The following is a 15,179-nucleotide window of genomic DNA, read 5'->3' on the forward strand; positions in this document are numbered from 1 at the left end:
TTCCTTTCTCAGATATATATTACAGCTAACTAATATTCCTTGCAGAGGGAGAGAGGGAGCCTGCTAGTGGCCAAAGGAGGAAGTGGGAGAGCAGGGTAGAGAGAGATCTTCTATCCCTATCTTCACCGAATGCTGCGTCCCCTGTGTCCATATCTTTACATCTACCGGCAGTTTTATCTGGGTTATTGAATGGGGAGAGCCACAGCCCACAGAATGGGGGTACCCCTCTTGCATGAGCTCCAGGGGCCCTTGGGTGTTGTACAGAAGGATTGATCAAGAGCTGGGAAGTATTTATTGCATGGATAATACTCATTACTACTACTACTACTACTACTATTTAGCATTTCTATAGCGCTACAAGGCATACGCATCTGGGAACTTCTTTTTTCTAATGTCCTTTTCTCTTATTATTAATGTATACAGTGGCGTTCCTACCCTCGATGACACCCGGGGCGGATCGCCGATGCGCCCCCCCGGGTGCAACGTGCCCCCCCCCCGGCGAAATGACACCCCCCCCGGGTGCACGCCGCTGGGGGGGGGGGTGCTGCAGCGCGCGCCTGTGGGCTCCGAGTTTGCTAACTTCGCTGGTTCGCTGCAGCGCCCTCCCTCTGCCCCAGAACAGGAAGTAACCTGTTCCGGGCAGTGGCATAGCCAAGGGTGGGCTTGGATGGGCCCAGGCCCACCCACTTTGGGTTCAGGCCCACCCAGTAGCATATCTATGATGTGGCTGGCAGGGATTCCCAAGCCCCATCGGCCGAAAACTCCCAACAAGTATCCCTCCTGCATACCTTGTAAGTAGCAGACCTTCGCCTGCAGTGACATACATACTGCTCGCACCGGCCCCACAGCCTTCCCTCTGATGTATTTCTGCCTAGGCGGAAACAGGAAGCTGCATCAGAGGGAAGGGTGTGGGGCCAAATGAGCAGTGTGTATTAGGTGCTGCTCCCTGCTGGTGAAAATCTGCTATTTAAAAGGTATGTGGGAGAGGGGGGATGTTTGAGAGACCATATGGCATACAGGCGAGAGGAGAGACCAAATCACCTGTGGGACGGGGCGAGGTTCTTCTGCCCACCCATCTTGGGCCCAGGTCCACCCAAAATTGGATGTCTGGCTACGCCCCTGGTTCCGGGGCAGAGGGAGGGAGCTGCAGCGAACCAGCGAAGTTAGCGTAGCGAACTCGGAGCCCACAGGCGCACGCCGTGGCACCCTCTAGCGGCGTGCACCTGGGGAGGATCGCCCCCCCGCCCCCCCCCCCCCCTTGGTACGCCACTGAATGTATACATTGATATGAATCACTTCTATAGTTAACCACCTTGTTATACTTTACCGTTTTATTTTATGTATATAATGCATAAAAATAAAATTTCTGGGGAAAAAAAAAGAAAAGGAAGAATGTTGGGTGTCTTCTCAGCAAAATCCTTTGGAATGGTTTTGGATTTCAGCTGGAGCAGGCCCAGGCGGGGAAGTTCAACTTACAGATACACGTTGACTATGACTGGGATACACAGGCTGAGGATACCTGCGATAGCGAGGAGGATCCGGACCAGAGGGTAAGTCTCTGGGGTACCTTGGTTTTTGTGACCCTTTCTGGAGTGGGGTGCTGGGGCTGGATACGCAAATGAGACAGCCATTCTGGGCACGAATGTGAAACACTAAGAGATGCTCTGCTCTGTCGTCTCCAGCTGGTCTTTGTCACAACATAATAATGTGCTTATGTAAGAGCGATCGTTAAAACAAAATATCTCATATCCTTTCCTATCATTGCGCATCTCATAATGAATTTTTGATTTGTTCTTCATACCCGATAGAATGTATTTAAAAAAAAATGATTATTACGGTAAGCAAAGTTACATCCAAAGAATGGATCGTCTTATCCTTTTGTAGATGAGCCCCCTACAGAGATCCTTCAAGTCCACGATCTACCCTCAGCCTGCAGGCAAAGCCGCGGTGCCTCCCCAGCATCGGTGGAGCTGCACGGGGATTAGCAACCAGACTTACGAGACCGTTCTTGTGCCATCCCGGCCCACCTCACAGCGGTCCTGGAGTGAGGGAATGCCTCCACCGCTCCCTCTCAAAAACCCAGGAAGAGGTAAACCCTTCAGAAGAAGGGCTGTATAGGAAGTCCATGTCCTGGTTTTCACTCTAGTGGGGAGGAGGAAGGAGTGACATCTCCCCATCTCCAGGCCACCACAGAGATTTCTACCATCCCTGATGCATCCACTCAGAAATGGTTGCTTTGTATTCTGGTACTTTTTGTTCATATCGGCTACCATAGCTGTGGTAAGAATTGGCCTTAGTGTGTCCTTGTGTTCTTCTGTGGATCTTTCCCATCGCTAAGGCCATTTTTATCGTGGCTGTAAAAAAACCTTTTCTATTAATTTCATTTATGGCTGTTTGATAATGTTAAGAAAAATAGTCCAGTGGGCCTCGAAGAATAGGTTGGCACCCAAACTTTAATGAGAGACCCAACATGGGCCATGTTTCAGCAATACACCTGTGTCAGGGGTCGTCAATATTGATAATACAGTCTGGATAATATCCTCTGTTCTTTTCATCTCAACAGGCAGTGGCAACACATATAAACATAAAAGCAACATAGCCAGTTCTTTCAAGTAAGACAAACACTGCCAACTGTAGAGCAGTGGTCTTCTCTGATTTGTAAGTCTGGGCCACTTTGGATGCCAATGAGCTGAAGGAGAGCCACCAGATATTTTCCCATGTGAGGCCACAACACTGTTGACCAGTGTGTGTCAATTATAACCCCTTCACCAACCCGCCTTCAAACTTTTTATTGGGGGTATCCTCATGGAGGTGGGCGTTTCCAATGCATTCTCTTCGTCTATTGAGAAATGCCAAGTCCTTCATGCATGCAGCTCTTCCCCTCATCTACGTCCTCCTTTCTGTCATGAACTTGGGTAGAGAGGCAGAGAGTAGCAGAAGAAAAGGCAGAATGATGATGAGGGCCACCCTAGAGGTCTCCAGGAGCAACTATTGGCCCTTGCATTGAAGAACGCTGCTGTAGAGCATAAGGAGAACTGTCTCTCTTTGTTTAGGCTGCCTTGAAAGAACAGAGGATATTATCCAGACTGTATTACCAATATTGATGACCCCTGACACAGGCGTTCTGCTGAAAGAAGGCCCATGTCGTGTCTGTCATTAAAGTTTGGATGCCAACCCACTCTTGGAGGCCCACTGTACTTTTTTTTTGCTTGACTTGGTTTTCTGTGCTTTGGATTCCCTCTCTTCTGTTGCTGTGTGATGATTCTATCATCTATTTAGGAGGTGCCAGGGCGTTAGGGGTGGGCAAACAGGGCAATTGCCTCAAATCTGCCTGAAGTTGAATGAGGGACGGCTTGCAAGCAAGCTTTGGGGGCCCCCTCCCTCCCTATCTGGCTAAAGGTACCCAGGGACTTCCATAGCGTAGGCATGTCTAGAGGCAGGGCTGCCGAGAACCGGGCCCTGGGGCAGGACTGCTGTCCCCGCCCCCCCCCCCCCCCCCCCACTCAGACAACTGCCGCTCCAGCTTCCTTACCTTCCATCCTCTTCTCCTTCCTCGATCTGTCACTCTCCTGCTCCTGTGTGCCGGGACCCGAGTTATAGCGTTAATGCAATAACCTGGGTCCCGACACACAGGAGCAGGAGAGAGACAGACCCCGGTGCCAGCCCCCCCCCCCCCCACCCCGGTCTGACCTCACATGGCAAATCCTGAAAGCAAGAATTAACCAGAAATGGTGTTGGGATTGTGACCACATATGGTGGAGTCCGCCATTTATGACTAATTCTTGCTAGTGGTGATTATCTGCTATCTCACTGACCTTTACCCTTTGAACCTGCTTCCATTACAACTGGAGTGGCAGATAGACCATGCCCCGTTGGTTCTGACCCAGTTCCTCTTTATTTAGAAGACCACCAGTGCTACTTGTGTTGGCACAATGAATGCTACCACAGCATGCAAAGACCAAACAATAGCTTAGTCCAGTCTCTTTTTCCACGCTGTTCTCTTTATAGGTCGTTCAGAGGTGGTGCACCAACCTTCAGAGACACAGTCCTCCAGTACACTAGTGGGCACTGTCCTGCATCAGCTATCCTCTTCTGGTGCTCCTGGCACTCTGGAGGGGGCCACCCAGCAGCAGCCACCTACTTCTAAGACCCCCGTGGAAGCCCGCAGCACAGCCTCCTGGGAAATGCATTCTGAGACAGGCGCTGGCCTCCAGCGTCGCAGGTCCGAACCCAGTCAGGTGTTGAATCAGACTTGCAGTGTGACTCTGGAACAGGCACATTCATTCCCTGTTCCATTCAGGTAGGAAATGGGATGGGACTTGATATACCGCCTTTCTGTGGTTACAATCAAAGCAGTTTACATATTATGTACAGGTACTTATTTTGTACCTGGGGCAATGGAGGGTTAAGTGACTTGCCCAGAGTCACAAGGGGCTGCAGTGGGAATTGAACTAATTTCCCTTGGTTCTCAGGCCAGTGCACTAACCGTTAGGCTACTCTTCCTTGCAAAAAGAAAAGTCAGAGGGATAAAAGAAGGTTCAATTTAAAACAAACAAATAAACAACAGAATTCTAGAACTTTCTAAAACAATACAAGGAGGGTTCTAGAGTATGGAGAGTTCCGACAGTGCTGTCTCTTCCTCTTTAGATCTGATTGGCTGGTGACAGAGTGTGTGCAACTCAGTGAGACTGGGGCTTCATGGGCCGTACAGAGACAGACTGGTGCCCACTTCCTGCCACCTCTCCCTCATTACAGGTCTATCGATAAGAAAAATCTGTGGTGTAGCTGAAGTATGGAAGAATAATTTAAAAAGAAGTAACTCATTTAATGAAAGGAGAGACTTTTTTGTTGTACTATTCATTTATGAGATATAAAGAGAAGGTATAGACGCAATGGTGAAACAGACAGGATTTGTACATTTCAAACTTCTCCAATAATTGTTCCCTCTAAGATGTGAAGCATTCTTTCTACATAGCCTTCCAAAACCCATGAAATGTCTTTCTAGAATAAGCTGCATAGAACTCTTATGAGACCTGGAAACTAAAGCTGCCCGAACGGCATATGTAGGCAGCAGGGCTGCCGAGAGACTGGGCCGGGCCCAGGGCAAGGCCGCCCCCAGGGCCGCTCCTCCCTCTGTCCGCCCCCCCTCCATTCGCCACCAGGCCGGGCCCCCTGCATTGAAATCACAGCGCCTCTCACCTCAGTGTGAAAGCGCTGCAGGCAGCAGATCGCCTCCCTTCGGCCCTCCTTCCCTCCTTGTGTCCTGCCCTTGCGGAAGTTACGTCAGATGAGAGCGGGACACAGGGAGGGAAGGAGGCCCGAAGGGAGGCGATCTGCTGCCCTGCTGCCTGCAGCGCTTTCACATGGAGGTGAGAGGCGCTGTGATTTCAATGCAGGGGGCCCGGACCGGTGGCAGACGGTCGACGACGGAGGGTGGGTGGGACTGCGGCGCTGGGCCCGCCCCCCCTCTCGGTGGCCATGGCAGGCAGTATCATTTAATGACAAAAATAACACTCAAGCTAAAGGAAATTTTGTGAGATTTTCTTAGTATCATTTAATGGTCAAGTGTAGTGAAACATCTGCAATGCTTTCTCTTTCAGTTCGGAAGGGACGAAGTCTTATCGGCGGATTAGCGGGAAGTCGACCAGCCCCAGCCTCTCCCCATCAAGTCCTGGAAGTTCCAGCATACTTTCCTTTGGCAGGCCACAGGCTCCAGTGCAAACCAACCCCCCAGTACCCCTGCCCAGGAAATTTGCACCAGTAAGAGTCATGCCAGGGTACCTCTGCACACTCACTTCCAGTTTGCTTTTCAAGACCTTTACAACAGGGTCAGCTCAAGGAATTGTGATGCTTTAAGACAACTTGTTTCGACACTCCCCCCCCCCCCCCACACACACACATTGCTTCCATCTCTGGCAACCCCCCCCCCCCCCCCCCCATGCATACCCATTGCTTCCATCCCTGGCACCTGCCAGGAGTACGGCATCTCTCTCCTCTCCCCACCCCCTGGTCTGGTCTCTCCCTCCCTCCCTTTCTTTGGTCCCTTTCCCACTGTCATTTACCCCATCTGTGGAGTTGCCATAATCAGAATGGGACAATGCCCAGTCAGTCCTGTCATTTTCAAAATGGATCCATTGGCACCATTTTCTTTTACAGCTTGATATTCAGACCGCGGGAGTTAGCTGGGTTGACTCCTGTGGTCAGTGCTGAGTCCGGATATTCAATGCATTTGACCAAGTACCTGTTCTATTGTGGATTAAAAACTGGTTAAAAGATGGAAAACGGAGAGTAGGGTTAAATGGTCAGTATTCTACTACTACTACTACTACTATTTAGCATTTCTATAGCGCTACAAGGCATACGCAGCGCTGCACAAACATAGAAGAAAGACAGTCCCTGCTCAAAGAGCTTACAATCTAATAGACAAAAAATAAATAAAGTAAGCAAATCAAATCAATTAATGTGAACGGGAAGGAAGAGAGGAGGGTAGGTGGAGGCGAGTGGTTACAAGTGGTTACGAGTCAAAAGCAATGTTAAAGAGGTGGGCTTTCAGTCTAGATTTAAAGGTGGCCAAGGATGGGGCAAGACGTAGGGGCTCAGGAAGTTTATTCCAGGCGTAGGGTGCAGCGAGACAGAAGGCGCGAAGTCTGGAGTTGGCAGTAGTGGAGAAGCGAACAGATAAGAAGGATTTATCCATGGAGCGGAGTGCACGGGAAGGGGTGTAGGGAAGGACGAGTGTGGAGAGATACTGGGGAGCAGCAGAGTGAATACATTTATAGGTTAGTAGAAGAAGTTTGAACAGGATGCGAAAACGGATAGGGAGCCAGTGAAGGGTCTTGAGGAGAGGGGTAGTATGAGTAAAGCGACCCTGGCGGAAGATGAGACGGGCAGCAGAGTTTTGAACCGACTGGAGAGGGGAGAGGTGACTAAGTGGGAGGCCAGCAAGAAGCAGATTGCAGTAGTCTAAATGAGAGGTGACAAGGGTGTGGATGAGGGTTTTGGTAGAGTGCTCGGAAAGAAAGGGGCGGATTTTACGAATGTTGTAAAGAAAGAAACGACAGGTCTTGGCGGTCTGCTGGATATGAGCAGAGAAGGAGAGAGAAGAGTCAAAGATGACCCCAAGGTTTCGAGCTGAGGAGACAGGGAGAATGAGAGAGCCATCAACAGAAATAGAAAACGGGGGGAGCGGGGAGGTGGGTTTGGGGGGGAAAATGAGAAGCTCGGTTTTGGTCATATTTAATTTCAGGTGGCGTTGAGACATCCAGGCAGCAATGTCAGACAAGCACGCTGAAACTTTGGTTTGGATGCAAGGTGAGATATCAGGGGTAGAAAGGTAGATTTGGGAGTCATCAGCATAGAGATGGTAGGAAAAGCCATGGGATGAGATTAATGAACCAAGGGAAGAAGTGTAGATAGAAAAGAGGAGGGGACCAAGAACAGAACCCTGAGGTACGCCGACAGGCAGAGGGATAGAAGTAGAAGAGGATCCACCAGAGTGAACACTAAAGGTGCGGAGGGAGAGGTAGGAAGAGAACCAGGAAAGGACAGAGATGGAGAAGGGTAGAAAGTGGGGTTCCCCAGGGGTCTGTGCTGGGACCGCTGCTTTTTAACATATTTATAAATGATCTAGAGATGGGAGTAACTAGTGAGGTGATTAAACTTGCTGATAATACAAAGTTATTCAAAGTTGTTAAATCGCAAAAGGATTGTGAAAAATTACAAGAGGACCTTATGAGACTAGGCATCCAAATGGCAGATGACATTTAATATGAGCAACTGCAAAATGATGCAGGTGGGAAAAAGGAACCTGAACTATAATTACGTGACGCAGGATTCCACATTGGGAGTCACCGACCAGGAAAGAGATCTAAGTGTCATTGTTGATGATACGTTGAAACCCTCTGCTCAGTGTGCAGCAGTAGCTAAGAAAGCAAATAGAATGTTAGGTATTATCAGGAAAGGAACAGAAAACGAAAATGAGAACGTTATAATGCCTTTGTATCGCTCTGTGGTGTGACCACACCTCAAATACTGTGTGCAATTCTGGTCATCGCATCTCAAAAAAGATATAGTGGAATTAGAAAAGGTACAGAGAAGGGAGATGAAAATGATAAAGGGAATGGGATGACTTCCCTATGAGGAACGGCTAAAGTGACTAGGACTCTTCAGCTTGGAGAAAAGACGGCTGAGGGGAGATATGATAGAGGTCTATAAAATAATGAGTGGAGTGGAACGGGTAGACGTGAATTGCTAGTTTGCTCTTTCCAAAAATACTAGGACTAGGGGGCACACAATGAAGCTACAAAGTAGTAAATTTAAAACGAATCGGAGAAAATATTTCTTCACTCAACATGTAATTAAACTCTGGAATTTGTTGCCAGAGAATGTAGTAAAAGCAGTTAGCTTAGCAGGGTTTAAAAACAGTTTGGAACGCTTCCTAAAAGAAAAGTCCGTAAGCCATTATTAAGATGGACTTGTGGAAAATCCACTGCTTATTTCTAGGCTAAGCAGCATAAAATCTATTGTACTGTTTTGGGATCTCACCAGGTACTTGTGACCTGGATTGGCCACTGTTGGAAACAGGATGCTGGGCTTGAAGGACCTTCGGTCTGTCCCAGTATGGCAACACTTATATTCTTATTAATGTCGGGCCATTTCCGCTGACTGGCATTGACTATTTAGGTGTTTTTGGCCGGTTTCAACTTAACCAGCCAAACCATTGTTCAGCGCTGGCTGGTTAAGTTGAAACCGGCCAAAGATAGGCCTGCTATTTCGGCAGCCAAATTTGGCCACCAAACTTAGCCAGCGATGCGCTGAATAATAGCGAATAGCCGATAATATTGTGCGATATAACAAGTTATCCACTATGCACTGACTGCAAATATTCAGTGGGAGATAACCAGCGATCTCCCACTGAATATTGCTGGATAGCCAGTTAAGTGCTACTTACCTGGCCAGGAACCATTCCTGGCTGGTTAATTAGTTTAAAATGTTGGGCGGCTTGTCCTCTGCAGGGATGAGCAATGGATATTCACTCCTCCCTCCCTGTAACCCTTTGGCACATATTTAAATTAAGTACAGTGATCAAGTCATAAGTACATAAGTATTGCCACACTGGACAGACCAAAGGTCCATCAAGCCCAGCATCCCGTTTCCAAAAGTGGCCAATCCCGGTCACAAATACCTGGCAAGATCCCGAAAAAGTTCAGTATATTTTATGCTGCTTATCCCAGAAATAGTGGATTTCCCCCTAAGTCAATTTAATGATAGTCTATGGACTTTTCCTTTAGGAAGCCATCCAAACCTTTTTAAAACCCCGCTAAGCTAACCACCTTTACCTCATTCTCTGGCAATGAATTCCAACTGCCCGTTGAAACTAGTGTACAATTTTCTTTTTGTGCCCCCTACCAACCCACCCACGGGACTTTTCTTCACTTTTTCCATGTTCTTCTTGAAGACTAAGGCGGGAAGGAGAGGGAGGTGAGTCCTAGCTAGGAGTCACCTGGCTTTTGGGTGCAGCAGTGATTTCTTTCCAAATTTTCTTTTAGCAGCCAAAGGCGGCCACGAGGCAGAGGAGGGCTCGGGCTCTTGTGAACTTCAAAGGAGAGCGTGCCAGTGACCTATCGTTCTCCAGGGGAGAGGTGATCATGCTGACCGCAGAAGAGGACGCTCACTGCTGGGTGAGTCCTGGAACCTTTCACAGAGTGAGGGTCCAAGTGAGTGTATGTGTGTGACAGAATAAGAAAAGGGGCAACTGGACCAGCCAAAAAATGTTACTATCCCAACTATTTTGTTACATAGAAATGTCAAACTCCTTTATAAACAGGAGTGGAGGAGTGGCCTAGTGGTTAGGGTGGTGGACTTTGGTCCTGGGGAACTGAGGAACTGAGTTTGATTCCCACTTCAGGCACAGGCAGCTCCTTGTGACTCTGGGCAAGTCACTTAACCCTCCATTGCCCCATGTAAGCCACATTGAGCCTGCCATGAGTGGGAAAGCACGGGGTACAAATGTAACAAAAATAAAATAGATACTATTGGAGATTCTACATGGAATGTTGCTACTATTGGAGATTCTACATGGAATGTTGCTATTCCACTAGCAACATTCCATGTAGAAGGCTGCGCAGGCTTCTGTTTCTGTGAGTCTGATGTCAGACTCACAGAAGCAGAAGCCTGCGCGGCCACATTGGTGATCTGCAAGGGCCGACTTCAAATAGTAGCAACAGTGGAGGAGTGGCCTAGTGGTTAGGGTGGTGGACTTTGGTCCTGAGGAACTGAGTTCGATTCCCTTCCCACTTCAGGCACAGGCAGCTCCTTGTGACTCTGGGCAAGTCACTTAACCCTCCATTGCCACATTGAGCCTGCCATGAGTGGGAAAGCGTGGGGTACAAATATAACTAAAAAAAAAAAAAATTACACCATGTTGCACAACCATTGCCTTCATGGGCCATGGAGGAGCTTGACTTTCGGGATAGATTTGGCCCAAGGGCCAGGTTATTTTTTTTATAGCTTGATTATCAGGAAAATCAGGTTTGCTCATGGACTTCAAAGCCTGCGGTGCGGTTATGCATCTCGTCTTTAACAAACGTGCACTTCTTATGCTTCTCCGGTTGTCTGTTCGGTGCATGGTTTTTAGAACTTGCAGGCAACCCTCCATTAAATCCTTAAAATCTCTACCCTTCCTTCCCTCCCTCAGTTGGAAGTCTGCAGTGATGTCTACTCTGACCCTGCTTCCTCACCCCTCTCTTGTCTTGCAGGTGGGGTACATTGAGGGCGATGCCTCCAGAATGGGTGTATTTCCCGCTAATTCTGTCCAGCTTCTGCATGACTGACTCCTCACAACTTTAGCCTGGACTCCTAGGAGACATGAGGTCTTCCTTCATTACCAGAGCAGCAGTGGTATAAGGACTGACCCGCTCCTGCTGGAATTGAGGGTGCCTCCATCGAAAGAGATGAGGGTAGTGCTTGAGTGAAACCACATGAATCCGCACCTTAAATGTGCCTGTATTATATGGATTCCATGACCTATATAAAGGGAGTTTATTCTCCTCCAAGCATCTGGATAACCTAAGTCATGTTGACCCATTATAATAGGTGTGAAATAAAGTAGAAAAATCCAAGTGCCAGCACCGGATCTTATCAGAACAAGACCTTTCCATGTTTGCGGTGCTATCTAGCGCAGCATACTTTGAGGGTGGATGTAAAGTTTATAAGTCACCTCGGAGATTTGAATTTTCAACATGCTTGGCTGCTCTCCTGTGCACTTGAGAAAACCATCAAGGGGGGAGGGGTTGGCTCATAAAGACTTCTGCCATTGTCCTGCCCTGGAGTTCTGCTCAGGTCTATAGGATGTTAAGCTTTGATGTTCACTGTTCTGCCTCTCCCACTCTGCCCCCTTCTCCCATTTGAGCAAAGTATCGTAGTTGCCACGTTCGTCCACTTGCATATGGTTAAAATCTTATGTGAACCTATTTTAATTGGACTAACTTAATCAGTGATTTTCAAGAATTGTGTTCCCTTCATTAAGACGGTGAAGGAACCTCTGTAGCTGCCTGTATTTTTCAACTCGTTATATCTGGGCTGTTTCTCACTCACCTGTGGAAGGAAGCACAGCTTTATCCATTGGAAATGTCTCCACCTCCAAGTTATTTCATCCTAATCCTTATCCCTCCCCATTTTTGAAAACAATGATGGAAGCTACCAAAATCAGGTCCTGTCCACTTCCTGTTGGCCAGAATTGAAATAACTGAAGACTGACATGCTAATATGCATATATATATGCCCTTTTAAAGGTGTGTTTTGCTTACTTGATTGTGATTCTTGGGAAGGGTTTCTCCATCTGTTCATCTGTCCATGCGCATCTGTTTGTGCAAATGCAAAAAACAGATATGTAGAGAGAACTGTAGAAGAAGCCGTGAGTTGTATATACAGGGGAAACCAGACCCCACTGACAAATGGAGGTGAAGTACCAGCACCCCCTCCCCCAGCACAAGAAAGGGCAGTGTTGCTATTACTGCAGCAAGGGCTGGAGGAGCAAGGACAACATGGAAAGGAGAGGGGGTAGAGTGTAAAAGGAATGTAAGGAGAGTGGCAGAGGGCAAGAAGGCAAGGGGCTGGGCAAGGGAGGGAAGCACCCATGGCCAAGCCCAAATCCATTCTGTGAGACACACATGCTCTCCCATGCCCCCTGAGACCTCTCATCCATACACATGTCTCACTATCTCATAACCACTGTTCCTTCTAAGCTGTGTGGGATTCCTCCTACTGCATTGCTGCCTGTGGGGGCTGGAGCTTCAATATTGTGTTTTCAATTGCTAAGGACAGGCATGTCCCTGGAGTCCTTCACAGCTTGCCCGTCCTTCACCATTGAAAATGTGATAGTAAAACAGTGCCCCTTCCCATGGGTAGGACTGTAGGTGGGGGACTCCCACTCAGCTTAGAGGGAAAGGTGCATATGTACTCCCAGTCCCAATAGAGATACAGCTAAACCCACTGAAATAAATATACATACCCTATCATTGATAAGAAACACATGTGCATCTCTCATTTCAGCAACCCCATACCCTTTTTGCCCACCCACCCTCATATCCTGCAGTCCTACTGGGACACACTTTACCATGACTGTCCCTACCAAATCCCCCGCACAGACATGCCCATGGAGGAAAGAGAAACATGCCACTAGGGGTCACACTGTAAATATGCACTTTTCAACTTGTTCTTTAGAACTCAAACAAAATAAAACATGGAAAAGAAAATAAGATGATACCTTTTTTATTGGACATAACTTAATACATTTCTTGATTAGCTTTCGAAGGTTGCCCTTCTTCGTCAGATCGGAAATAAGCAAATGTGCTAGCTGACAGTGTATATAAGTGAAAATATTCAAGCATTACTATGACAGTAAAATAGATACCATTGGAGATTCTACATGGAATGTTGCTACTATTGGAGATTCTGTTGCTACTATTGGAGATTCTACATGGAATGTTGCTACTATTGGAGATTCTACATGGAATGTTTGCTATTCCACTAGCAACAATCCATGTAGAAGGCTGCGCAGGCTTCTGTTTCTGTGAGTCTGACGTCCTGCACGTACGTGCAGGACGTCAGACTCACAGAAGCAGAAGCCTGCGCGGCCACATTGGTGATCTGCAAGGGCCGACTTCTACATGGAATGTTGCTAGTGGAATAGCAACATTCCATGTAGAATCTATAGAAATCAAACAAAATAAAACATGGAAAAGAAAATAAGATGATACCTTTTTTATTGGACATAACTTAATACATTTCTTGATTAGCTTTCGAAGGTTGCCCTTCTTCATCAGATCGGAAAGAAGGAAGAAGGGCAACCTTTGAAAGCTAATCAAGAAATGTATTAAGTTATGTCCAATAAAAAAGGTATCATCTTATTTTCTTTTCCATGTTTTATTTTGTTTGAGTTCTATTGATTAAGAGTGGACTAACACGGCTACCACACCTCTCAACTTGTTCTTAAAATGTTGGTTTGATATGCTCAAAAAGCCACAGCTTATGTTCCCCTCTGTCTCCAGAAACAGGGCTTTTCACTAGAGAGGCCATCTGGAAGAAAAGGTCAATAAAAACATATAAGCAGATACATTTTAATTGGAGTAACTTAATACCTTGAAAGTGGACTAACATGTCAACCCCACTACTTTTATCCACAGAGGAACCACAAACCTGGCGCCCTCTGGAGGACAACTGGATCTTGGCTTGTTTTAAGTAGTATGCTTGAATTGTTCATTTCCTTCTGTCACTTGGACACATGCTCCACTGACAACATGGAGGAGATATAGCTACAAGCAGTCTCCGCCACAGACTGCTCCAGCTCGTGCGACTGAGCCTGGCTCAGGTGGGCCTTCTTAAGGAGTGCAAAAATGCTCAAGCTGATACACAAAGCCTGGGAGGGATTCCAGTACTAATGAGAACATGTAGCGATGTGGAAGGTCGAACCAAGACCACCAACTCATTTTATAAGGGCTAGTGAGAGCACTGGTATCTCCTCTGTTTCAATGCTGAGTGACGGGGCAGGGGATCAGGAAAGCACATACGTCCCTTGCTGAGTGAGGGGCAGGGCCTTGAGAGGCCGATACTCAAAATTCCGGTGCTGTACCGAACAGCGCCAGAACAGTGCTGCCAAAGAACTTTGTAATGCTCAATGCTAATGATATGCAAATGTAGAGGCGCTGTTAGCGTTGAGCATTGGTAAGTTGTTTGGAAGTTAAGGGGGAGGATGGTGCCTGGGGCATGCGCATAAGAGCTTGACACCCTGCTGCTCTTCCACAGGGATGGAACATTGACTTATTGGGGTTCTCTGGTACTGCCTTGAGGAAGGGTGCAGGACCGTCTGTGAAAATCTCGAGAGCTCCCACTCCATCCAGAGCCGCAGTTCACCATAGACCTTGCGTGTGTCCAGTAAAGGGCAGCACTAGCCTCCAAGGGTCTCCTAGATTTGTGCAACTGTCCCATGTTTAGGCATGCATGCATGGACTTGCACATGCTAAGGAAGAAGGCGTAGCAGCTTTCAGCCAGCACCCTCTCCTTGCCCATTCTCCTCATGAAAAACCCTAATGCCAGCTCTTAGCTGCCATAGGGTTTTGCAGCAGTGCCTTGTTCTGTGCTGTTCGCTGAGCATGGGAGGGAATAGGAGACCCTTCATTTGCATGCTAATTGCACTGTTCTTCAGTGCATGTGTCAGGGGTGTAGCCAGACCTCGCAGTGGGAAGGGGCCAGAGCCCAAGGTGGGGGGACACATTTTGGTGTGCCGCCCCTCCTCCCCCCGCCACCTCACTGCTACAAATACCTTGGCTGGTGGGGGTCCCCAACCCCCAGCAGCTGAAGCCTTTGTCCATCGCCAGTCTCCGGCGCTGCCGCGTTGCCTGCCCTGCTGTCTCTTCCCCTCAGGTCCTGCATGTTCCTTTTAGTGAAACTGAGCATGCTCAGTTTCACTAAAAGGAGGATGCCGGACGTGAGGGGAAGAGGGAGCAGGGCAGGTAATACGGTGGCGCCGGAAACCGGCGCTGGATGAAGGCTTCAGCTGCTGGGGGTTGGGGACCCCCGCTAGCAAAACCAGAAGAAATTTGGGGGGAGAGCCCAGGCCCCCTGTGGCCCCACCTAGCTATACCACTGGCATGTGTCGGCTCCTGCACGCTCTGAGCCCT

At 48.0% G+C, this 15,179-nt stretch overlaps 1 protein-coding gene across 2 annotated transcripts in view; it reads left to right on the forward strand.

Moving 5' to 3' along the window:
- The window catches only part of ASAP3 (ArfGAP with SH3 domain, ankyrin repeat and PH domain 3), a 69,326-nt gene extending 56,552 nt beyond the window's left edge, over window positions 1–12,774 (forward strand). The window contains exons 21-26 of one of the 2 annotated variants that reach the window (XM_030217741.1): window positions 1,443–1,550; window positions 1,885–2,089; window positions 4,009–4,300; window positions 5,601–5,760; window positions 9,552–9,680; window positions 10,758–12,774. In XM_030217741.1, coding sequence (XP_030073601.1) covers window positions 1,443–1,550; window positions 1,885–2,089; window positions 4,009–4,300; window positions 5,601–5,760; window positions 9,552–9,680; window positions 10,758–10,832 — 969 coding nt within the window. In that variant the 3' untranslated portion in view covers window positions 10,833–12,774. Of the gene's footprint in view, window positions 1–1,442; window positions 1,551–1,884; window positions 2,090–4,008; window positions 4,301–5,600; window positions 5,761–9,548; window positions 9,681–10,757 lie in introns of both variants that reach the window. The other variant, XM_030217740.1, reaches the window with a different exon arrangement.
- The last annotated feature ends 2,405 nt before the right edge of the window (window positions 12,775–15,179 follow it).

Source organism: Microcaecilia unicolor, chromosome 11 (assembly GCF_901765095.1).
Source record: "Microcaecilia unicolor chromosome 11, aMicUni1.1, whole genome shotgun sequence".
Classification (NCBI taxonomy): domain Eukaryota; kingdom Metazoa; phylum Chordata; class Amphibia; order Gymnophiona; family Siphonopidae; genus Microcaecilia; species Microcaecilia unicolor.